Source organism: Ranitomeya imitator, chromosome 2 (assembly GCF_032444005.1).
Source record: "Ranitomeya imitator isolate aRanImi1 chromosome 2, aRanImi1.pri, whole genome shotgun sequence".
NCBI lineage: Eukaryota > Metazoa > Chordata > Amphibia > Anura > Dendrobatidae > Ranitomeya > Ranitomeya imitator.
In genome coordinates, this window is record NC_091283.1 from 232,704,996 (window position 1) to 232,731,428 (window position 26,433).

Sequence of the window (26,433 nt, forward strand, 5' to 3'; positions counted from 1 at the left end):
CGTGCCGCACAAGAGGTTGGTACACAAAATGAGAATGCTTGGTCTGGGGGAAAATGTGTGTAAATGGGTTAGTAACTGGCTTAGTGATAGAAAGCAGAGGGTGGATATAAATGGTATAGTCTCTAACTGGGTCGCTGTGACCAGTGGGGTACCGCAGGGGTCAGTATTGGGACCTGTTCTCTTCAACATATTCATTAATGATCTGGTAGAAGGTTTACACAGTAAAATATCGATATTTGCAGATGATACAAAACTATGTAAAGCAGTTAATACAAGAGAAGATAGTATTCTGCTACAGATGGATCTGGATAAGTTGGAAACTTGGGCTGAAAGGTGGCAGATGAGGTTTAACAATGATAAATGTAAGGTTATACACATGGGAAGAAGGAATCAATGTCACCATTACACACTGAATGGGAAACCACTGGGTAAATCTGACAGGGAGAAGGACTTGGGGATCCTAGTTAATGATAAACTTACCTGGAGCAGCCAGTGCCAGGCAGCAGCTGCCAAGGCAAACAGGATCATGGGGTGCATTAAAAGAGGTCTGGATACACATGATGAGAGCATTATAATGCCTCTGTACAAATCCCTAGTTAGACCGCACATGGAGTACTGTGTCCAGTTTTGGGCACCGGTGCTCAGGAAGGATATAATGGAACTAGAGAGAGTACAAAGGAGGGCAACAAAATTAATAAAGGGGATGGGAGAACTACAATACCCAGATAGATTAGCGAAATTACGACTGAGGGGCGATCTAATAACCATGTATAAGTATATAAGGGGACAATACAAATATCTCGCTGAGGATCTGTTTATACCAAGGAAGGTGACGGGCACAAGGGGGCATTCTTTGCGTCTGGAGGAGAGAAGGTTTTTCCACCAACATAGAAGAGGATTCTTTACTGTTAGGGCAGTGAGAATCTGGAATTGCTTGCCTGAGGAGGTGGTGATGGCGAACTCAGTCGAGGGATTCAAGAGAGGCCTGGATGTCTTCCTGGAGCAGAACAATATTGTATCATACAATTAGGTTCTGTAGAAGGACGTAGATCTGGGGATTTATTATGATGGAATATAGGCTGAACTGGATGGACAAATGTCTTTTTTCGGCCTTACTAACTATGTTACTATGTTACTATGTTACTATGAGTGTCTGTATTACAGGAGTGTCTGTATTACATGTGTGATATTACATGGGGGAGTTGTCATGATATGTACTTTTGCCCTGTCCTGTATTTGAATAATATGCCATTTGATGTATGTAACTGTTCTCTGGTTTCTATTAGCTGTAATTTATGTATTTTCTTGGCTGGGAGTTCACCTGTAACAATGTCTTCTTCCCCCAATACTTGCAGCCCTAAGCTCTAATGTAATTAAGCTTTGTCAACATCACTAGTGGAGGAATAGCCATTCTTCCTCACAGCAGGTGGCTAGTCAAATGTACATATTACATAGACTGCCTGGAGCCCACCAGTCTAGAATCTTCTGGTGGACCCAACCATTGAATAGAAGGTGTAACCCCTACCCCCTTCATGGGCGGATCCCAGGAGCTCAGACAATCCATTCTTATTTTGAGATCAGATGTGAGTTGATCCTTGAAGGAGAAGGAGTGGGGATTCTTAGCTGAGGCAAGACCCCATGTCCATCTGTGACTGCGGAAGCGAATGGGGCGAGACTTGAGCTGAGGACATATCTCGTCGCTCGTGGGATTGTTTTAGGATCCCTTGGACTCGTGTGGACTATTGCTTTGTTAGCTGGCACAAGGATTATCGGGAGGTGCCCCCGAACCTGTTCCATTGGACTAATTGTGGACTCTGTAGATCTACCTGCATGTGTTGTTCCAGCGTTCTTGATAATAAATCTGTTGAATCATCCCTCGGCCTGTTGTCCCTTCTTGCTCTGCCGTACACCCAGTCACAAACTGGTGGCAAGCAGTGGGACCAGAGCAGAAGGAATGGAGGACAACGGCCCATCAACATCGAGAACCAGCACCACAGAGTACAAGAACTGGAGTTTGGGGAGCCTACAGCACCTTCAGGAGGGAGCCGGCCTCCAGGCTCCCTTACCCCTCGCCCAAGAGGACGCCTTGGATGGAGTGAGACCCAGCAGAGATGCTATCGATGTGGACAGCCGGGGCATCTGCAAGCCTCCTGCCCAGCTGTTCAAATGAGGATTAATCCTGTACCCAGTCGTATTATTAATTATGTACACCCAAGTGCCATGGAGGACGATGTGTCACCACTACGTGAGGACTGGCCTAGTGCCTCACCCACCCATGTTGCACCACTAGGAGTTTATGGTGTGCGACCCGCAGCAATGACGACTTCTGCTCATCGAGGTAAGCACTTGCAGGAGGTCGTGCTGGATGGACAGAGACTTATTGGATTTTGTGACTCAGGGGCTTTCCTCACACTGGCTGATCCCCGAGTGGTTCGGCCTGAGGCAATCCATCGAGGACCTGGGATTGTCATTGAACTGGCTGGTGGACAATGGAGGACTATTCCCACAGCCACTGTGGATCTGAACTTTGGTTTTGGGGTCAGGCGATGTGTGGTTGGGGTGATGGGTGGTCTGCCTGCAGATGTTCTCCTGGGCAATGATGTGGGAGAACTGCGATGCCAATTCGTGGCTGCATGAAGCCACATGTAAGTTACGCTCTGCCTGTGTGTACTTAACCAGCGACCTGTAGAGGTCCCTGGTACGTACACAAATTGGGAGGGGAAGGGATTGTCATGATATGTACTTTTGCCTTGTCCTGTATTTGAATAATATGCCATTTGATGTATGTAACTGTTCTCTGGTTTCTATTAGCTGTAATTTATGTATTTTCTTGGCTGGGAGTTCACCTGTAACAATGTCTTCTTCCCCCAATACTTGCAGCCCTAAGCTCTAATGTAATTAAGCTTTGTCAACATCACTAGTGGAGGAATAGCCATTCTTCCTCACAGCAGGTGGCTAGTCAAATGTACATATTACATAGACTGCCTGGAGCCCACCAGTCTAGAATCTTCTGGTGGACCCAACCATTGAATAGAAGGTGTAACCCCTACCCCCTTCATGGGCGGATCCCAGGAGCTCAGACAATCCATTCTTATTTTGAGATCAGATGTGAGTTGATCCTTGAAGGAGAAGGAGTGGGGATTCTTAGCTGAGGCAAGACCCCATATCCATCTGTGACTGCGGAAGCGAATGGGGTGAGACTTGAGCTGAGGACATATCTCGTCGCTCGTGGGATTGTTTTAGGATCCCTTGGACTCGTGTGGACTATTGCTTTGTTAGCTGGCACAAGGATTATCGGGAGGTGCCCCCGAACCTGTTCCACTGGACTAATTGTGGACTCTGTAGATCTACCTGCATGTGTTGTTCCAGCGTTCTTGATAATAAATCTGTTGAATCATCCCTCGGCCTGTTGTCCCTTCTTGCTCTGCCTTACACCCCGTCACAGGAGTGTCTGTATTACATGTGTGATATTAAAATGGGGGAGTGTCTGTATTACATGTGTGATATTACATGGGGGAGTGTCTGTATTACATGTGTAATATTACATGGGGGAGTGTCTATTACCTGTGTGCTACTACACGGGAGGAGTGTTTGTATTACATGTGTGATATTACATGGGGAAGTGTCTGTATTACATGTGTGATATTACACAGGACTGTCTGTATTACATGTGTGATATTACATGGGGGAGTGTCTGTATTACATGTGTGATATTAAAAGGGGGGAGTGTCTGTATTACACGTGTGATATTACACGGGGGCAGTGTCTGTATTACATGTGTGATATTACACAGGCGTGTCTGTATTACATGTGTGATATTACACGGGGGTGTCTGTATTTGATGAGTGGTACTCACTGGTTGGGCGTCTCTCCTCGTGTAGAAGTAAAGCGTTGTGTTCTGAAGTTTGAACCAGTATTTCGCCCAAGTAAATTTCTGTTGATACAAAAGTTATTTTATACAGTCGTGGCTGAAAGTGTTGGCACCCTTGAAATTGTCCCAAAAAATGAAGTATTTCTCCAAGAAAATGAGCACAGTTCCCTGGGTTTTACACACAGGTTTATTTCCAGAGAAAAAAGGAAAATTGGATATAATTTCACACAAAATCCCGCATTGGACGGTTTCAAAATTGTGCGTAAACAACTTTTTTTCAAAGTTGTGTAACCAAATACTAAGTTCTGGGTGCCAACAATTTTGTCCGGCCAGTTTTTGGAGTTGTGTGAGAAATTAGCTCCAGTTTGCCTTTTTTCCCTCTAATTTTTACAGGTAACAGGGCAGGTGCAGAGATATAGAGCAGGTGTACAGGTAATAGTAATCTAGGGCAGGAGCAGAGATACTGAGCAGGTGTACAGGTAATCGTAACATAGGGCAGGTGCTGAGATAGAGAGCAGGTGTGCAGGTAATAGTAATCTAGGGTAGGAGCAGAGATACAGAGCAGGTGTACAGGTAATAGTAATCTAGGGCAGGATCAGAGATACAGAGCAGGTGTACAGGTATTAGTAACATAGGGCAGGTACAGAGATATAGAGCAGGTTGTCACGATATGGTATGAAATATCATATAAGTAGTTTCTCTTGCTAGCAGGCTGTGGGCTAAAAAGCCCCCCTTCCCTTTCACTCAGCCAAGAGCTGCTTTGCCAATGTACTGGGGGGAGTTTTATGGCCGAAAGGTATTTACGGTTAGGCTCAAATCTTCCTCTAGCAGAGAACTGTTTAGAAGCGTCTAGAAGTTTCCAGAAATCCATGGAAGTTCTTTGTTCTGTTTTTGTAAGATATTATGCAAACCGTTTACGTTAAGAACACGAAAATATATATTCGTACTCTCCCTCGGTGGATCTGCCCATCCCTCTAAAGATGGGCTTCGAACTCCATCTGGTAAAGAAGTAGGGATTTCTCTGTAAATATGTATCCCAGATAGGACATATTTGATCTCATTAGAATGCGAGATGAATGCTGGGTTTGTTATGACTATGACATGTTTTGTAGCGAAGTTATAGAAATTTGAGAAAATAGTTTAAAGTTTAGTTAGACTGAAAGAGGTAGGAGAGACGAGGTGATCCAACCCCTTTCTGGGATGTCACAGGCTGAAGCTATAACTGTCTGCCAAGATGCCCAGCTCAGTCTTCTTGATTTCTTGTCTTCTCCTGGAAGAGCTCTAAGCACGTCCAATGAACTGGGACGTATGGTTGCCTGCAAAGCTTTGAACACATGTAAGTGTTATTCTCATGTAATCCTTGTTTTTTTTATAATTACCCTGTACATATTTGCAATTGTCTCATTTGTAACATCTTTGTAAAATATTTTGATAAAGCACTGCCTAAATTTTGTGGGGTATATTATTTCATGCCAGTTCTTTCTCCATGCTCTAAAAACGTACCCTGTCTTCTAAAGGGAAATACGCTACTGTTTAATCGAAGCTGGTGGCAGCATACATTTTGTACTGGGTAGTTGGGTGGCGTTGTAGCGACTGCGGCATTGATAATTATTGTTCCTGCCTGAGTGGGAGTAGTTTATCACGTCGCTGCAGCGTGCCCAATAGCCAGTACATAGCAGGCAGCCCGTCTGGCGACTAATTACCCCAGGTGCAGTACCTAACCTGACCTGAGAGTAAGGGGGGTGCCAGAGAGCTGCAAGTTTTAAGTGGAACTGTAAGCGGGATATACATAAATCCCTGCAGTTCGTGTTATATTGAAGAGCAGTGGGATACCTAGAATAAGCCCCTGCTGTAAACTAAGAGGTCAATAGCCTTGTGGGTGTTGTTTCATCACATTGTGGAGTGGAGGGATAACTAAGATAAGCCCCCTGCACATGTGATAGCCGTCTGTTGGCCCAAAGTCACCCCGATCCGTGACGTAGGGGTGACGGTCACGGTGTGAATCGTGACAAGTTGGTGGCAGCGGTCAGGGAATCCTGACAAATTGGTGGCAAGGCGGTGGGATATCTTAGAGCATTAGTGATTTTGTTTGAGTGATCATTCCTCTCACTAAAAGCTTGCAGAGTTCTTGCGAGGACTCTGCGCAAATAAGTTTGGAGAAGGAACTCAGTGTTTTTTAGTCTTGAGACAATTGTGTACTGGAAATTATCCCCTCCCTTTCTCTTCGTTTTTCTGTCCTATCTTTTATTTGGCAACCATGGTTGTGCTGGGAGAAGTCTTTTATGAGAAGCAGACCAGAAACACCCTTGTTGCCTTATGCAAGTCACAGCACATTGACTTTGCAAGCAAAAACAAAGCCCAACTGGTCGTAGATCAAAGGGAAGCCGCTCTAGACCACTCTCAGAGCTCAGAGGCCGCAGAAGCCAGAACAAGCGAACATCGTGCTGCAGCAGAGGTCCAACCACTGAATGCTGGCCCTTTTAGCAATCCAGGCGAATTGGACCCCCACCTGCAGGCGGCCTTGAAAGAATTCCCCACTGACGACCATGAGGGACGTCAGCAGCTGATTCAGCAATACCGGCAGGAGGCCGAGTCCCGAGCCGAGCGAGAGGCCCAGGCCCAGCGAGCCGAGCGAGAGGCTGAGAGAGCTGAGCGAGAGGCCCAGGCCTAGCGAGAGGCCCAAGCGGAGCGGGAGTACCAGCTGCAGATGGCCCGACTGCAAATGCAGGGGTTGTCCCAGACCAACCGTAAACCCAGCAGCGCTCAGACACCGAAGCCCCGGCCCGATCATTTCCCGGTTATAGAAAAGGACGGGGACTTGGACACTTTTCTGCGGGCCTTTGAGAAAGCCTGCAGACAGTACCGGCTGCCTAGATGAATGGGTCCGATAACTGACACCAGGGCTGAGAGGTAATGCTCTGGAGGCGTTTGCTGCCCTCCCTCAAGAACAAGATGGAGACTATGAGGCCATCAAGCAGGCCCTGATAGCAAAATACCAGCTTACACCCGAGGTGTACCGTAGAAAGTTCCGGACCCTCCAACGTGGCCCACACGACAGTTACAGTGATGTGGTGCATGGACTGGGGACCCACTTTGACCAGTGGACCCAAGGACTGTCAGTGACCACCTTTGCACAGCTGCGAGACCTGATGATCAAAGACCAGTTCTTACACCTTTGCCCAGCTGAGGTGCGACAGTTCGTGATGGACAGAGAACCCAAAGACGTGACGAAAGCCTTGCAGATTGCCGATGCCTATGAGGCCAACCGTATATCGGAAGTGCGGAATCCAGTCACCACCAGCTGGAGAGGGGGTAAGCCTGCAACCAATGCCAGTACCCCTGCCAGCCAACACACCAGAGGTCCTGGCCCCGTGGCCAACAACACCAGACCTACCACCGAACCTCGCAAGTGTTACTTCTGCAAACGGACTGGTCATCTCAGTCCCTCCTGTCCAGACAAGCAGAAGAACCCCGCAGCCAAGGCCCCAGGGCCTAATGCAGCAGTTCTTTTGGTGGGTGGTGTGGTTGGGAGGGTGTGTGACAACGTACAGCACGTCATGGTGGGAGGCCATGTGGCTACAGGCCTCAAGGACACCGGGGCTGAACGAACCCTCATCTGACCCGAACTGGCGGCTTCTGAAGAAATCATTCCGGGGAAAACCCTAACTATCACTGGGATTGGGGGCATCAGCTGTCCCTTACCGATGGCCCGGGTTTATCTTGATTGGGGTGCCGGGAGCAGGGTGAAGGAAGTGGGGCTGTCTGATAATTTGCCCACTGATGTTTTGTTGGGGACTGATTTGGGGAGGATGGTTGCATACTACGTTCTTGACACCCCTCCCCAATCTGCTAATAATGGTAACGTTAACCCTGATGATGATGATGGGAAATCGCATGTGTTACCTGACCATGCCTTATCTTGTACTAATGCATCTAATAACCATTTTTTCCCTAGGATTGATGGTGAAAATGTACCTGTGCCAAGTGAACCTGATAATGATTTTTCTGTGAAGGTTAATGTGTCCATAGGTACAGGCGTGCCCAGCCACATCGTTTTGCGGAGTGAGACGGCTGAGGAACCCCTAACAGGGGCAAGTGTCGGTGCTACAGGAAATGGGGAGATGCATGGGAACCGTGAGGAAGGTGACGCCATGAAGGTGACCAGTGCCACCGAGGAAGGTAACTGGCCCATAAGTAGCACTGCCCCTGGAGTGTTGGGGGTGGATGGGGAGGTAGAGCCCATAGCAGTGCCGGCTGATGGGTCTGTAGAAACCCCCGGGGAGATGGCCTACGTAGCTGCTGTCACCCGCAGTCAGAGTGCCCGGAACGCAGATAACTGTCGGCCTTCCGGACCCTCCTCAGTCATCACTGTGACTGAACCAGAGGTGGACCCAGAGCAGGTCCAAGAGGGTTCCCGTGGGGGAAGGGACCCTGACATCGCTTCTGACTTCCCCTAGCCAGGAGTTTCAGGCCACTCTACGCACAGATGCGAGCCTAGAGAGTTTGAGACAACTCGCCAAGACATCCACCTCCGAGACTGATAAGGAGAGGGATTTCTGGGAACGAGGAAGGTTGTACCGGGAGACAGTACCCGGAGAATCACAAAAGGAGTGGTTGAGGGAAAGACAGCTGGTCGTCCCGCAGCAATTCCGGGGTGAGTTGTTGCGGATTGCCCATGAGATCCCGCTAGCTGGACACTTGGGGATCAGCAAAACTAAGGCCCGGCTGTCTCAACACTTCTATTGGCCTAAGATGGGGACAGATGTGTCAAACTACTGCCGCTGCAGTATCATCTGTCAAAGAGTGGGTAAGGCGGGGGCCTGCTCTTAATGCTCCCCTGATTCCTTTACCAGTGATAGAGGAGCCTTTCCAGAGGATTGCGGTTGACATTGTGGGCCCGCTGGCCGTCCCCAGCAGATCTGGAAAGCGATATATCCTCACTGTGGTAGACTACGCTACCCGGTACCCAGAGGCAGCAGCTCTGTCGTCAACTAGGGCAGATAAGGTGGCGGATGCCCTGTTGGCCATCTTTTCACGTGTAGGATTTCCCAGGGAAATGCTTACTGATCAAGGGACCCAATTTATGTCTCGCCTAATGGAGGCTCTCTGTAAGAGAATGCAGGTGAAGCACCTGGTATCGAGTGCGTATCACCCACAGACCAATGGCTTGTGTGAACGCTTCAAAGGTACTCTCAAACAGATGCTACGCATGCTGGTTGAGACTCAAGGGTGCGACTGGGAGCGGTACCTCCCACACCTGCTGTTCGCTTACCGAGAGGTTCCGCAGGCCTCGACGGGGTTCTCCCCCTTCGAGCTCCTGTACGGCAGGCAAGTCCGGGGACCCCTTGGGTTGGTAAGAGAATCCTGGTAAGAGGAGCCGAACCCTTCTGAAGTGTCCATAGTGGAGTATGTAATGCGCTTCCGTGACAAGATGCAGACCTTGACGCAGTTGGTGCATGACAACATGACGCAGGCTCAGGCTGACCAGAAGCACTGGTACGACCAGAACGCCTGAGAGCGGATCTACCACGTGGGTCAAAAGGTGTGGGTGCTGGTCCCCGTACCAACGGATAAGCTTCAGGCTGCCTGGGAGGGCCCGTACGTCGTGCACCAACAGCTCAACCCGGTCACCTACGTGGTCACGCTTGACCACGCTCGGGGTAGGCGAAAGGCCTTTCACGTCAACATGATGAAGGCTCATCACGAACGTGAACCTTTCGTCCTACCGGTCTGCAGCGTGCCCGAAGACAGGGAGGAAGACACCCTCCTGGACATGCTGGCCCAAGCCAAGGCCAATGGGTCCATCGAGGACGTGGAGGTAAGCGCCTCGTTACCGGAACCCCAGCGGTTGCAGTTGTAAACCACACTGGAACCCTTCCGGGTCGTGTTCTCCAACCGACCTGGGAGGACTCAGTTAGCAGTCCACGAGGTGGACACCGGGAATCACGCCCCACTACGGCGAACACCCTATCGAATCTCTGACCAGGTGCAGCAGATTATGCGCCAAGAGATCGATGAGATGTTACAGCTGGGGGTGATTCGACGGTCAAAGAGCGCGTGGGCATCACCTGTAGTTCTCGTGCCAAAGAAGGACCGGACCACCCGGTTCTGTGTTGACTACAGGGGGCTCAACGCCATCACAGCCTCTGACGCGCACCCAAAGCCGCGCATCGAGGAGCTGCTGGATAGGTTAGCTTGCGCAGATTACCTAACAATAATGGATCTGAGTCGAGGATACTGGCAGATTCCCCTGAGCTCCGAGGCGCAGGAGAAGTCCGCCTTTATCACGCCCTTCGGACTGTACGAGTCCACGGTCATGCCCTTCGGCATGAAGAATGCCCCTTCCACTTTCCAGCGGATGGTCAACCTCCTGCTTCAGGGACTGGAGAAGTACGCTGTGGCGTACTTGGATGACATTGCCATCTTCAGTTCCTCCTGGGAGGAACACCTGCAGCATCTCGAGGAGGTGATCAGGCGAATTCACCAAGCAGGACTGACTATCAAGCCGGGAAAGTGCCAGATGGGCATGAGGGAGGTTCACTACCTGGGGCACCGGGTAGGCGGGAACACCCTGAAGCCAGGGCCGGAGAAAGTGGGCGCGATCGTGAACTGGCCCACTCCCGTGACCAAGAAACAGGTGATGTCCTTCTTGGGCACTGCAGGGTACTATAGGCGCTTCGTACCGCACTATAGTGGCCTGGCAAAACCTTTCAAGGACCTCACCAGGAAGAAGCTACCCCATATCGTCAACTGGACAGATGGCTGTGAGTGGGCATTCCAGGTGTTGAAAACCGCACTGTGCAACGCCCCTGTGTTGAAAGCAGTCGACAGCAGTCGACCGTTCTTGGTGCAGACCGGCGCCAGCACCCCGTGTTATACCTGAGCCGGAAACTTGTGCCGAGGGAAGTGGCCTACTCCACCATCGAGAAGGAGTGCCTGGCCATAGTCTGGGCCCTGCAGCGCTTGCAGCCCTACTTGTACGGTCGCCCCTTCACTGTGGTGACCGACCACAACCCTCTGCGTTGGCTAAACGCCATGTGCGGAACCAATGGCAGGTTGCTACGCTGGAGCCTTGCCCTTCAGCAGTTTGACTTCACCGTTGAACACAAAACGGGCAAAGAGCATGGGAATGCAGATGGACTGTCCCGCCAGGGTGAACCTACTGAGGTGCTCATGGAGGCATACCGTGGGGTTCTACCTCCCTAGCGCACACCAAAAGGGGGAGGTGTCACGATATGGTATGAAATATCATATAAGTAGTTTCTCTTGCTAGCAGGCTGTGGGCTAAAAAGCCCCCCCTTCCCTTTCACTCAGCGAAGAGCTGCTTTGCCAATGTACTGGGGGGAGTTTTATGGCCGAAAGGTATTTACGACTAGGCTCAAATCTTCCTCTAGCAGAGAACTGTTTAGAAGTGTCTAGAAGTTTCCAGAAATCCATGGAAATTCTTTGTTCTGTTTTTGTAAGATATTATGCAAACCGTTTTCGTTAAGAACACAAAAATATATATTCTTACTCTCCCTCGGTGGATCTGCCCATCCCTCTAAACACGGGCTTCGAACTCCATCTGGTAAAGAAGTAGGGATTTCTCTGTAAATGTATCCCAGATAGGACATATTTGATCTCATTAGAATGCCCACGTTAATGCGAGATGAATGCTGGGTTTGTTATGACTATGACATGTTTTGTAGCGAAGTTATAGAAATTCGAGAAAATAGTTTAAAGTTTAGTTAGACTGAAGAGGTAGGAGGGACGAGGTGATCCAACCCCTTTCTGGGATGTCACAGGCTGAAGCTATAACTGTCTGCCAAGATCCCCAGCTCAGTCTTCTTGATTTCTTGTCTTCTCCTGGAAGAGCCCTGAGCACGTCCAATGAACTGGGACGTATGGTTGCCTGCAATGCTTTGAACACATGTAAGTGTTATTCTCATGTAATCCTTGTTTTTTTATAATTACCCTGTACATATTTGCAATTGTCTCATTTGTAACATCTTTGTAAAATATTTTGATAAAGCACTGCCTAAATTTTGTGGGGTATATTATTTCATGCCAGTTCTTTCTCCATGCTCTAAAAACGTACCCTGTCTTCTGAAGGGAAATACGCTACTGTGTAGGGTTAGCTTCGGACCCTGTCACGATTCCCCTGACCGCTGTCACCAATTGGTCAGGATTCACACCGTGACCGTCACCCCTGCGTCACGGGTTGGGGTGACCTTAGGCCAACAGACGGCTATCACATGTGCAGGGGGGCTTATCTTAGTTATCCCTCCACTCCACGATGTGATGACAAACCACACACAAGGCTATTGACCTCTTAGTTTACAGCAGGGGCTTATTCTAGGTATCCCACTGCTTTTCTATATACCACGAACTGCAGGGATTTATGTATATCCCGCTTACAGTTCCCCTTAACACTTGCAGCTCTCTGGCGCCCCCCTTACTCTCAGGTCAGATTAGGTACTGCACCCTGGGTAATTAGTCGCCAGACAGACTGCCTGCTATGTACTGGCTATTGGGCACGCTGCAGCGACGCGATAACTACTCCCACTCAGGTAGGAACAATAATTATTAACCCCGCAGCCGCTTCAGCATCACCCAAAAGTCTGCACACTATCGGTATCACTGCCACCAGCTTCGATTAAACGGGTCCGAAGCTAACCCAACACAACAGTAACAGTAGCGTATTTTCCCTTCAAGAGACTTAGGGTACGGTTTAGAACAGGAGAACGAACTAATATATAATAGTATATCCCATGAAAATTAATTAGGCAGTGCTTTATCAAAAAAGTTTTATAAAGAAGTTACAAATGAGACAATTGCAAATATGTACATGGGTAATTATAACATAAAGGGAATAAAAGAGAAAAAAAAAACAACACTTACATGTTCAAAGCATGACAGGCAACCAGGCTAGTGGAGTTTTTCCCATACGTCCCAGCTCATTGGGACGTGAGCAGGGCTCTTCCAGGACAGGACAAGAAATCCAGCAGCAAGTGACTCCTCAGAGCCTGCCAGACACTTAAAACATTAAGGCTGTGACATCACAGAAAGGCTGGCTTATCCAGACCCTCCTCTCTCTACATTCTGCCTAAACTTTAAACTATTCTCTCTAGTTTCTATAACTTCACTACAAAACATGTCAGCGTCCTAAAAAGCTCATCATTCATCTCAGATTAACGTGAGCATTCTAATGAGATCAAATATGTCCTAACTGGGATACATATTTACAGAGAAATCCCTACTTCTTTACCAGATGGAGTTATAAGCCCGAGTTTCAAGGGATGGGTACCTACACCGAGTGGGAATACGAATATATATTTTCATGTTCTTACCGTAAACATGGTGCATAATATCGTACCAAAACCAAACAAAGGATCTTTCATGAATTTTGGAGCCACTTTACCAGTTCTGACTAGTGAAGGTGGGAGGGGTGAGGGACTTTCCTCTGAGCCTGGAATTTACGACCCCAGGGCAATAAAACCCCCTTCTAGCATACAGTCCGTAGCCCAGAGAGAAACAAGTAGAGTCAGCTAGTGAAGGGGGGGTTTAGCCCACCTCATGAGCTGACGAGCAACTAAACTTATATGATATTTCATACCATATCGTGACACCTCCCCCTTTTGGTGTGCGCTAGGGAGGCAGTACCCCACGGTATGCCTCCATGGGCACCTCAGTAGGTTCACCCTGGCGGGAGAGTCCATCTGCATTCCCATGCTCTTTGCCCGTTTTATGTTCAATAGTGAAGTCAAACTGCTGAAGGGCAAGGCTCCAGCGTAGCAACCTGCCGTTGGTTCCACACATGGCATTTAGCCAGCGCAGAGGGTTGTGGTCGGTCACCACAGTGAAGGTGTGACCGTACAAGTAGGGCTGCAAGCGCTGCAGGGCCCAGACTATGGCCAGGCACTCCTTCTCGATGGTGGAGTAGGCCACTTCCCTCGGCAAAAGTTTCCGGCTCAGGTATAACACGGGGTGCTCTTGGTCCTCCGAGTCAACCTGGCTGAGTACAGCACCAAGGCCAAACTCGCTGGCGTCGGTCTGCACCAAGAACGGTCGACTGCTGTCGACTGCTTTCAACACAGGGGCGTTGCACAGTGCAGTTTTCAACGCCTGGAAGGCCCCCTCACAGCCATCTGTCCAGTTGACAATGTGAGGTAGCTTCTTCCTGGTGAGGTCCGTCAAAGGTTTTGCCAGGCTACTATAGTGCTTTACGAAGCGCCTATAGTACCCTGCAGTGCCCAAGAAGGACATCACCTGTTTCTTGGTCACGGGAGTGGGCCAGTTCACGATCACTCCCACTTTGTCAGGCTCTGGCTTCAGGGTGTTCCCGCCTACCCGGTGCCCCAGGTAGTGAACCTCCCTCATGCCCATCTGGCACTTTCCCGGCTTGATAGTCAGTCCTGCTTGGTGAATTTGCCTGAGCACCTCCTCGAGATGCTGCAGGTGTTCCTTCCAGGAGGGACTGAAGATGGCAATGTCATCCAAGTACGCCACGGCGTACGTCTCCAGTCCCTGAAGCAGGAGGTTGACCATCCGCTGGAAAGTGGCAGGGGCATTCTTCATGCCGAAGGGCATGACCGTGGACTCGTACAGTCCAAAGGGTGTGAAAAAGGCGGACTTTTCCTGCGCCTCGGGGCTCAGGGGAATCTGCCAGTATCCTCGACTCAGATCCATTATTGTTAGGTAATCTGCGCCAGCTAACTTCTCAAGTAGCTCCTCCATGCGCGGCATTGGGTGCGCATCCGGGGCTGTGATGGCGTTGAGCCCCCTGTAGTCCACGCAGAACCGGGTGGTCCGGTCTTTCTTTGGCACGAGAACTACAGGTGATGCCCACGCGCTCTTTGACCGTCGAATCACCCCCAGCTGTAACATCTCATCGATCTCTTGGCGCATAGTCTGCTGCATCTGGTCAGAGATTCGATAGGGTGTTCGCCGTAGTGGGGCGTGATTCCCGGTGTGCACCTCGTGGACTGCTAACTCAGTCCTCCCAGGTCGGTTGGAGAATACGACCCGGAAGGGTTCCAGTGTGGTTTGCAACTGCACCCGCTGGGGTTCAGTTAACAAGGCGCTTACCTCCACATCCTCGATGGACCCATTGGCCTTGGCTTGGGCCAGCAAGTCCAGGAGGGTGTCTTCCTCCCCGTCTTCGGGTAAGCTGCAGACCGGTAGGACGAAAGGTTCACGTTCGTGATGAGCCTTCATCATGTTGACGTGAAAGGCCTTTCGCCTACCCCGAGCTTGGTCAAGCGTGACCACGTAAGTGACCGGGTTGAGCTGTTGGTGGACGACGTACGGGCCCTCCCAGGCGGCCTGAAGCTTATCCGTTGGTACGGGGACCAGCACCCACACCTTATGACCCACGTGGTAGGTCCGCTCCCGGGCGTTCTGGTCGTACCAGTGCTTCTGATCAGCCTGAGCCTGCGTCATGTTGTCATGCACCAACTGCGTCAAGGTCTGCATCTTGTCACGGAAGCGCATGACATACTCCACTATGGACACTTCAGAAGGGTTCAGCTCCTCTTCCCAGGATTCTCTTACCAACCCAAGGGGTCCCCGGACTCGCCTGCCATACAGGAGCTCGAAGGGGGAGAACCCCGTCGAGGCCTGCGGAACCTCTCGGTAAGCGAACAGCAGGTGTGGGAGGTACCGCTCCCAGTCGCGCCCTTGGGTCTCAACCAGCATGCGTAGCATCTGTTTGAGGGTACCATTGAAGCGTTCACACAGGCCATTGGTCTGTGGGTGATACGCACTCGATACCAGGTGCTTCACCTGCATTCTCTTACAGAGAGCCTCCATTAGGCGAGACATAAATTGGGTCCCTTGATCAGTAAGCATTTCCCTGGGAAACCCTACACGTGAAAAGATGGCCAACAGGGCATCCGCCACCTTATCTGCCCTAGTTGACGACAGAGCTACTGCCTCTGGGTACCGGGTAGCATAGTCTACCACAGTAAGGATGTATTGCTTTCCAGAGCTGCTGGGGACGGCCAGCGGGCCCACAATGTCCACCGCGATCCTCTGGAAAGGCTCCTCTATCACTGGCAAAGGGATCAGGGGAGCCTTAATAGCAGGTCCCGCCTTCCCCACTCTGACAAGTGATACAGGAGCGGCAGTAGTTTGACACATCTGTCCCCATCTTAGGCCAATAGAAGTGTTGAGACAGCCGGGCCTTAGTTTTGCTGATCCCCAAGTGTCCAGCTAGCGGGATCTCATGGGCAATCCGCAACAACTCACCCCGGAATTGCTGTGGGACGACCAGCTGTCTTTCCCTCACCCACTCCTTTTGTGATTCTCCGGGTACTGTCTCCCGGTATAACTTTCCTCGTTCCCAGAACACCTTCTCCTTATCAGCCTCGGAGAAGTGCGTCCCGGCAAGTTGTCTCAAACTCTCTAGGCTCGCATCTGTGTGCAGAGCGGCCTGAAACTCCTGGCTAGGGGAAGCCAGAAGCGACATCAGGGTCCCTTCCCCACGGGAACCCCCTTGGACCTGCTCTGGGTCCACCTCTGGTTGAGTCACAGTGATGACTGAGGAGGGTCCGGAAGGCTGACAGTTATCTGCGTTCCGGGCACTCTGACTGCGGGTGACAGCAGCTACGTAGGCTGTCTCCCCGGGGGTTTCTACAGTCCCATCAGCCGGCGCTGCTATGGGCTCTACCTCCCCATCCACCCCCAACACTCCAGGGGCAGTGCTACTTATGGGCCAGTTACCTTCCTCGGTGGCACTGGTCACTTTCATGGCATCACCTTCCTCACGGTTCCTGTTGTGAATTCTGTGGCTGAATTCACTCCTGTGGTCACAAGTGGTACTGCAGCTTCTGAGCTTCCTCCCTCAGGTGTTCTGGTGAGCTCGTTGGCTGCTTTGTTATTTAACTCCACCTGATTCTGTCTTCCTTGCTCCTTGTCAATGTTCCAGTGTTGGATCTGAGCTTCTGGATCTTTCCTGTGGCCTGCTGCTCTGCTTAGATAAGTGCTTCTTTGCTTTTGTTGCTACTTTTTCTGTCCAGCTTGTTCATTCGTTTTGCTGGAAGCTCTGAGACGCAAAGGGTGTACCGCCGTGCCGTTAGTTCGGCACGGTGGGTCTTTTGCCCCCTTTGCGTGGTTTTTTGCTTTAGGGTTTTTTGTAGACTGCAAAGTTCTCTTTGCTATCCTCGCTCTATCTAGAATATCGGGCCTCACTTTGCTGAATCTATTTCATCCCTACGTTTGTCTTTTCATCTTGCTAACAGTCATTATATGTGGGGGGCTGCCTTTTCCTTTGGGGTATTTCTCTGAGGCAAGTCAGGCTTGTTTTTCTATCTTCAGGCTAGTCAGCTCCTCAGGCTGTGCCGAGTTGCATAGGTAGTGTCAGGCGCAATCCACAGCTGCCTTTAGTTGTGTTTAGGATAGGTTCAGGTATTGCGGTCTACAGAGATTCCACGTCTCAGAGCTCGTTCTATTGTTTTTTGGGTTATTGTCAGATCACTGTATGTGCTCTGATTGCTGGCACACTGTGTCACTGGATTGCCTACATAACAGTACAAGGAGCCAACCTAATGATTCTCAATAGAGGGAAAAAAGAAGTTCTGACATCATTTTTTTTTCTCAGCTCTGTGTTCAGTCTTTTTTTTCCCATAGACATTTGGGTGTTTCAGGACACAGGTGTGGACATGGATATTCAGGGTCTGTGCTCTTCAATGGATAATCTCGTTACAAATGTACAAAGGATTCAAGATACTATTGATCAGAAATCTATGTTAGAACCAAGAATTCCTATTCCTGATTTGTTTTTTGGTGATAGAACTAAGTTTCTTAATTTCAAAAATAATTGTAAGCTATTTCTGGCCTTGAAACCTCATTCTTCTGGTAATCCTATTCAACAGGTTTTGATTATTATTTCTTTTTTGCGCGGCGACCCTCAGGACTGGGCATTTTCTCTTGCGCCAGGAGACCCTGCATTGAGTAATGTCAATGCGTTTTTCCTGGCGCTCGGATTACTTTACGATGAGCCTAATTCAGTGGATCAGGCTGAGAAAAATTTGCTGGCTTTGTGCCAGGGCCAGGATGATATAGAAGTATATTGTCAGAAATTTAGGAAGTGGTCAGTACTCACTCTGTGGAATGAATCTGCGCTGGCAGCTTTGTTCAGAAAGGGTCTCTCTGAGGCTCTTAAGGATGTCATGGTGGGTTTTCCTATGCCTACTGGTTTGAATGAGTCTATGTCTTTGGCCATTCAGATCGGTCGACGCTTGCGCGAGCGTAAATCTGTGCACCATTTGGCAGTATTGTCTAAGATTAAACCTGAGCCTATGCAGTGCGATAGGACTATGACCAGAGTTGAACGGCAAGAACACAGACGTCTGAATGGTCTGTGTTTCTACTATGGTGATTCCACTCATGCTATTTCTGATTGTCCTAAGCGCACTAAGCGGTTCGATAGGTCTGCCGTCATTGGTACTGTACAATCCAAATTCCTTCTGTCCATTACCTTGATATGCTCTTTGTCATCGTATTCTGTCATGGCGTTTGTGGATTCAGGTGCTGCCCTGAATCTGATGGATTTGGATTATGCTAAACATTGTGGGTTTTTCTTGGAGCATTTGCGGTGTCCTATTCCGTTGAGAGGAATTGATGCTACACCTTTGGCCAAGAATAAACATCAGTAACGGACCCAGCTGACCATGTGCATGGCTCCTGCACATCAGGAAGTTATTCGCTTTCTGGTGCTACATAATCTGCATGATGTGGTCGTGTTGGGGTTGCCATGGCTGCAAACCCATAATCCAGTATTGGATTGGAATTCCATGTCGGTATCCAGCTGGGGTTGTCAGGGGGTACATGGTGATGTTCCATTTTTGTCTATTTCGTCATCCACTCCTTCTGAGGTCCCAGAGTTCTTGTCTGATTATCAGGATGTATTTGAAGAGCCCAAGTCCGATGCCCTACCTCCGCATAGGGATTGTGATTGTGCTATCAATTTGATTCCTGGTAGTAAAATCCCAAAAGGTCGATTATTTAATTTATCCGTGCCTGAACACGCCGCTATGCGCAGTTATGTGAAGGAATCCCTGGAGAAGGGACATATTCGCCCATCGTCATCACCACTGGGAGCAGGGTTCTTTTTTGTAGCCAAGAAGGATGGTTCGCTGAGACCGTGTATTGATTACCGTCTTCTTAATAAAATCACTGTTAAATTTCAGTATCCCTTGCCATTGTTATCTGACTTGTTTGCTCGGATTAAGGGGGCTAGTTGGTTCACTAAGATAGATCTTCGTGGTGCGTATAATCTGGTGAGAATCAGGCAAGGAGATGAATGGAAAACTGCATTTAATACGCCCGAGGGTCATTTTGAGTATCTAGTGATGCCGTTCGGACTTGCCAATGCTCCATCTGTTTTTCAGTCTTTTATGCATGACATCTTCCGTGAGTATCTGGATAAATTCCTGATTGTTTACTTGGATGACATTTTGATCTTCTCAGATGATTGGGACTCTCATGTGAAGCAGGTCAGAATGGTTTTCCAGGTCCTGCGTGCTAATTCTTTGTTTGTGAAGGGATCAAAGTGTCTCTTCGGTGTGCAGAAAGTTTCATTTTTGGGGTTCATCTTTTCCCCTTCTACTATCGAGATGGATCCGGTTAAGGTCCAAGCCATCCAGGATTGGACTCAGCCGACATCTCTGAAAAGTCTGCAAAAGTTCCTGGGCTTTGCTAATTTTTATCGTCGCTTCATCTGTAATTTTTCTAGCATTGCCAAACCATTGACCGATTTGACCAAGAAGGGTGCTGATTTGGTTAATTGGTCTTCTGCTGCTGTGGAAGCTTTTCAGGAGTTGAAGCGTCGTTTTTGTTCTGCCCCTGTGTTGTGTCAACCAGATGTTTCTCTTCCGTTCCAGGTCGAGGTTGATGCTTCTGAGATTGGAGCAGGGGCGGTTTTTGTCACAGAGAGGTTCTGGTTGCTCAGTGTTGAAACCATGTGCTTTCTTTTCCAGGAAGTTTTCGGCTGCTGAGCGTAATTATGATGTGGGCAACCGAGAGTTGCTGGCCATGAAGTGGGCATTCGAGGAATGGCGTCATTGGCTTGAAGGAGCTAAGCATCGCGTGGTGGTATTGACTGATCATAAGAACCTTACTTATCTCGAGTCTGCCAAGCGCTTGAATCCTAGACAGGCCCGTTGGTCGTTATTTTTTGCCCGCTTCGAATTTGTGATTTCGTACCTTCCGGGCTCTAAAAATGTGAAGGCGGATGCTCTGTCTAGGAGTTTTGTGCCCGACTCTCCGGGTTCATCTGAGCCGGCGAGTATCCTCAAGGAAGGAGTCATTGTGTCTGCCATCTCCCCTGATTTGCGGCGAGTGTTGCAAAAATTTCAGGCGAATAAACCTGATCGTTGTCCGGCGGAGAAACTGTTCGTCCCTGATAGGTGGACTAGTAAAGTTATCTCTGAACTTCATTGTTCGGTGTTGGCTGGTCATCCTGGAATCTTTGGTACCAGAGAGTTAGTGGCTAGATCCTTCTGGTGGCCATCTCTGTCACGGGATGTACGTACTTTTGTGCAGTCCTGTGGGATTTGTGCTAGGGCTAAGCCCTGCTGTTCACGTGCCAGTGGGTTGCTTTTGCCCTTGCCGGTCCCAAAGAGGCCTTGGACACATATTTCGATGGATTTCATTTCTGACCTTCCCGTTTCTCAAAAGATGTCAGTCATTTGGGTGGTCTGTGATCGCTTTTCTAAAATGGTCCATCTGGTGCCCTTGGTTAAATTGCCTTCCTCCTCTGATTTGGTGCCTTTGTTCTTCCAGCATGTGGTTCGTTTGCATGGCATTCCTGAGAATATTGTTTCTGACAGAGGTTCCCAGTTTGTTTCAAGGTTTTGGCGAGCCTTTTGTGGTAGGATGGGCATTGACCTATCTTTTTCCTCGGCTTTCCATCCTCAGACTAATGGCCAGACCGAACGAACCAATCAGACCTTGGAAACATATCTGAGATGTTTTGTTTCTGCAGACCAGGATGATTGGGTGTCCTTTTTGCCGTTGGCTGAGTTCGCCCTTAATAATCGGGCCAGCTCGGCTACCTTGGTCTCTCCATTTTTCTGCAATTCTGGGTTCCATCCTCGTTTCTCTTCAGGACAGGTTGAGTCTTCGGACTGTCCTGGTGTGGATTCTGTGGTGGACAGGTTGCAGCAGATCTGGACTCAGGTAGTGGACAATTTGACCTTGTCCCAGGAGAAGGCTCAACTTTTCGCTAATCGCAGACGCCGTGTGGGTCCCCGACTTCGTGTTGGGGATCTGGTTTGGTTATCTTCTCGTCATATTCCTATGAAGGTTTCTTCTCCTAAATTTAAACCTCGTTTTATTGGTCCATATAGGATTTCTGAGATTCTCAATCCTGTGTCTTTTCGTCTGACTCTCCCAGACTCCTTTTCCATACATAATGTATTCCATAGGTCGTTGTTGCGGAGATACGTGGCACCTATGGTTCCATCTGTTGAGCCTCCTGCCCCGGTTTTGGTGGAGGGGGAATTGGAGTATATTGTGGAGAAAATTTTGGATTCTCGTGTTTCTAGACGGAAACTCCAGTATCTGGTTAAATGGAAGGGTTATGCTCAGGAAGATAATTCCTGGGTTTTTGCCTCTGATGTCCATGCTCCAGATCTTGTTCGTGCCTTTCATGTGGCTCATCCTGGTCGGCCTGGGGGCTCTGGTGAGGGTTCGGTGACCCCTCCTCAAGGGGGGGGGTACTGTTGTGAATTCTGTGGCTGAATTCACTCCTGTGGTCACAAGTGGTACTGCAGCTTCTGAGCTTCCTCCCTCAGGTGTTCTGGTGAGCTCGTTGGCTGCTTTGTTATTTAACTCCACCTGATTCTGTCTTCCTTGCTCCTTGTCAATGTTCCAGTGTTGGATCTGAGCTTCTGGATCTTTCCTGTGGCCTGCTGCTCTGCTTAGATAAGTGCTTCTTTGCTTTTGTTGCTACTTTTTCTGTCCAGCTTGTTCATTCGTTTTGCTGGAAGCTCTGAGACGCAAAGGGTGTACCGCCGTGCCGTTAGTTCGGCACGGTGGGTCTTTTTGCCCCTTTTGCGTGGTTTTTTGCTTTAGGGTTTTTTGTAGACTGCAAAGTTCTCTTTGCTATCCTCGCTCTATCTAGAATATCGGACCTCACTTTGCTGAATCTATTTCATCCCTACGTTTGTCTTTTCATCTTGCTAACAGTCATTATATGTGGGGGGCTGCCTTTTCCTTTGGGGTATTTCTCTGAGGCAAGTCAGGCTTGTTTTTCTATCTTCAGGCTAGTCAGCTCCTCAGGCTGTGCCGAGTTGCATAGGTAGTGTCAGGCGCAATCCACAGCTGCCTTTAGTTGTGTTTAGGATAGGTTCAGGTATTGCGGTCTACAGAGATTCCACGTCTCAGAGCTCGTTCTATTGTTTTTTGGGTTATTGTCAGATCACTGTATGTGCTCTGATTGCTGGCACACTGTGTCACTGGATTGCCTACATAACAGGTTCCCATGCATCTCCCCATTTCCTGTAGCACCGACACTTGCCCCTGTTAGGGGTTCCTCAGCCGTCTCACTCCGCAGAGCGACGTGGCTGGGCACGCCTGTACCTATGGACACATTAACCTTCACAGAAAAATCATTATCAGGTTCAGCTGGCAAAGGTACAACATTTTCACCATCAATCCTAGAGAAAAAATGGTTATTAGATGCATCATTACAAGATAAAGCATGGTCAGGTAACACATGCGATTTCCCATCATCATCATCAGGGTTAACTTTACCCTTATTAGTAGATTGGGGAGGGGTGTCAGGGACGTAGTATGCAACCATCCTCCCCAAATCAGTCCCCAACAAAACATCAGTGGGCAAATTATCAGACAGCCCCACTTCCTTCACCCCGCTCCCGGCACCCCAATCAATAAAAACCCGGGCCATCGGTAAGGGACAGCTGATGCCCCCAATCCCAGTGACAGTTAGGGTTTTCCCCGGAATGATTTCTTCGGTGGCCGCCAGTTCGGGTCGGATGAGGGTTCGTTCAGCCCCGGTGTCCTTGAGGCCTGTAGCAACATGGCCTCCCACAGTGACGTGCTGTACGTTGTCACACACCCTCCCAACCACACCACCCACCAAAAGAACTGCTGCATTAGGCCCTGGGGCCTTGGCTTGGGTGTTCTTCTGCTTGGTTGGGCAGGAGAGACTGATATGACCAGTCTGATGGCAGGTGTAACACGTGCGAGGTTCGGTGGTCGGTCTGGTGCTGTTGGCCACGGGGCCAGGACCTCTGGTGTGTTGGCTGGCAGGGGTACTGGCGTTGGTTGCAGGCTTACCCCCTCTCCAGCTGGTGGTGACTGGCTTCCGCCCTTCCGATCTACGGTTGGCCTCATAGGCATCGGCAATCTGTGCTGCTTTCGTCACGTCTTTGGGTTCTCTGTCCATCACGAACTGTCGCACCTCAGCTGGGCAAAGATGAAAGAACTGGTCTTTGATCATCAGGTCTCGCAGCTGTGCAAAGGTGGTCACTGACAGTCCTTGGGTCCACTGGTCAAAGTGGGTCCCCAGTCCATGCACCACATCACTGTAGCTGTCGTGTGGGCCACGTTGGAGGGTCCGGAACTTTCTACGGTACACCTCGGGTGTAAGCTGGTACTTGGCTATCAGAGCCTGCTTGAAGGCCTCATAGTCACCATCTTGTTCTTGAGGGAGGGCAGCAAACGCCTCCAGAGCTTTGCCTCTCAGCCCTGGTGTCAGGTATCGGGCCCATTCTTCTGTAGGCAGCTGGTACTGCCTGCAGGCTTTCTCAAAGGCCCGCAGAAAAGTGTCCAAGTCCCCGTCCTTCTCCATAACAGGAAAGTGATCGGGCCGGGGCTTAGGTATCTGAGCGCTGCTGGGCTCACGTCTCTGGGCGGTGGAGGGCATCCCCCCCTGCCGGAGCATCTCCAGTTCATGTTCTCGCTGGGCTTGGCGCTCGGCACTCTCAGCCTCCCGTTCGTCTCGGGCCGCTGCCACCAATTGTCACGATTCCCCTGACCGCTGTCACCAATTGGTCAGGATTCACACCGTGACCGTCACCCCTGCGTCACGGGTTGGGGTGACTTTAGGCCAACAGACGGCTATCACATGTGCAGGGGGGCTTATCTTAGTTATCCCTCCACTCCACGATGTGATGACAAACCACACACAAGGCTATTGACCTCTTAGTTTACAGCAGGGGCTTATTCTAGGTATCCCACTGCTTTTCTATATACCACGAACTGCAGGGATTTATGTATATCCCGCTTACAGTTCCCCTTGACACTTGCAGCTCTCTGGCGCCCCCCTTACTCTCAGGTCAGATTAGGTACTGCACCCTGGGTAATTAGTCGCCAGACAGACTGCCTGCTATGTACTGGCTATTGGGCACGCTGCAGCGACGCGATAACTACTCCCACTCAGGCAGGAACAATAATTATTAACCCCGCAGCCGCTTCAGCATCACCCAAAAGTCTGCACACTATCGGTATCACTGCCACCAGCTTCGATTAAACGGGTCCGAAGCTAACCCAACACAACGGTAACAGTAGCGTATTTTCCCTTCAAGAGACTTAGGGTACGGTTTAGAACAGGAGAACGAACTAATATATAATAGTATATCCCATTGAAATTAATTAGGCAGTGCTTTATCAAAAAATTTTTATAAAGAAGTTACAAATGAGACAATTGCAAATATGTACATGGGTAATTATAACATAAAGGGAATAAAAGAGAAAAAAAAACAACACTTACATGTTCAAAGCATGACAGGCAACCAGGCTAGTGGAGTTTTTCCCATACGTACCAGCTCATTGGGACGTGAGCAGGGCTCTTCCAGGACAGGACAAGAAATCCAGCAGCAAGTGACTCCTCAGAGCCTGCCAGACACTTAAAACATTAAGGCTGTGACATCACAGAAAGGCTGGCTTATCCAGACCCTCCTCTCTCTACATTCTGCCTAAACTTTAAACTATTCTCTCTAGTTTCTATAACTTCACTACAAAACATGTCAGCGTCCTAAAAAGCTCATCATTCATCTCAGATTAACGTGAGCATTCTAATGAGATCAAATATGTCCTAACTGGGATACATATTTACAGAGAAATCCCTACTTCTTTACCAGATGGAGTTATAAGCCAGAGTTTCAAGGGATGGGTACCTACACCGAGTGGGAATACGAATATATATTTTCGTGTTCTTACCGTAAACATGGTGCATAATATCGTACCAAAACCAAACAAAGGATCTTTCATGAATTTTGGAGCCACTTTACCGGTTCTGACTAGTGAAGGTGGGAGGGGTGAGGGACTTTCCTCTGAGCCTGGAATTTACGACCCCAGGGCAATAAAACCCCCTTCTAGCATACAGTCCGTAGCCCAGAGAGAAACAAGTAGAGTCAGCTAGTGAAGGGGGGGTTTAGCCCACCTCATGAGCTGACGAGCAACTAAACTTATATGATATTTCATACCATATCGTGACAGACCCGTTTAATCGAAGCTGGTGGCAGCATACATTTTGTACTGGGTAGTTGGGTGGCATTGTAGCGACTGCGGCGTTGATAATTATTGTTCCTGCCTGAGTGGGAGTAGTTTATTGCGTCGCTGCAGCGTGCCCAATAGCCAGTACATAGCAGGCAGCCCATCTGGCGACTAATTACCCCAGGTGCAGTACCTAACCTAACCTGAGAGTAAGGGGGGCGCCAGAGAGCTGCAAGTGTTAAGTGGAACTGTAAGCGGGATATACATAAATCCCTGCAGTTCGTGGTATATTGAAGAGCAGTGGGATACCTAGAATAAGCCCCTGCTGTAAACTAAGAGGTCAATAGCCTTGTGGGTGTTGTTTCATCACATTGTGGAGTGGAGGGATAACTAAGATAAGCCCCCTGCACATTTGATAGCCGTCTGTTGGCCCAAAGTCACCCCGATCCGTGACGTAGGGGTGACGGTCATGGTGGGAATCGTTACAAGTTGGTGGCAGCAGTCAGGGAATCCTGACACAGGTGTACAGGTAAAATAGGGCAGGTACAGAGATATAGAGCAGGTATGCAGGTAATAGTAACATAGGGCAGGTACAGAGATAAAGAGCAGGTGTACAGGTAATAGTAACATAAAGCAGGTGCTGAGATAAAGAGCAGGTGTACAGGTAATAGTAACATAGGGCAGGAACAGAGATATAGAGCAGGTGTGCAGGTAACATAGGGCAGGTGCAGAGATATAGAGCAGGTATACAGGTAATAGTAACATAGGGCAGGTGCAGAGATATAGAGCAGGTGTACAGGTAATAGTAACATAGGGCAGGAGCAGAGATATAGAGCAGGTGTGCAGGTAATAGTAACATAGGGCAGGTACAGAGATATAGAGCAGGTGTACAGGTAATAGTAATCTAGGGCAGGAACAGAGATATAGAGCAGGTGTACATGTAATAGTAACATAGGGCAGGTACAGAGATATAGAGCAGGTGTACATGTAATAGTAACATAGGGCAGGTGCTGAGAAATAGAGCAGGTGTACAGGTAATAGAAATCTAAGGCAGGAGCAGAGATACAGAGCAGGTGTGCAGGTAATATAGGGCAGGTGCAGAGATATAGAGCAGGTGT

General features: G+C 49.3%; 1 protein-coding gene across 6 annotated transcripts in view; it reads right to left on the minus strand.

Annotated features, from left to right (window-relative positions):
* Positions 1-26,433, minus strand: part of LOC138662793 (uncharacterized) — a 177,831-nt gene that overhangs the window by 105,614 nt on the left and 45,784 nt on the right. For all 6 annotated transcript variants that reach the window (XM_069748739.1, XM_069748742.1, XM_069748741.1 and 3 more), the window contains exon 2: positions 3,857-3,934. In XM_069748739.1, coding sequence (XP_069604840.1) covers positions 3,857-3,934 — 78 coding nt within the window. The remainder of the gene's footprint in view (positions 1-3,856; positions 3,935-26,433) is intronic.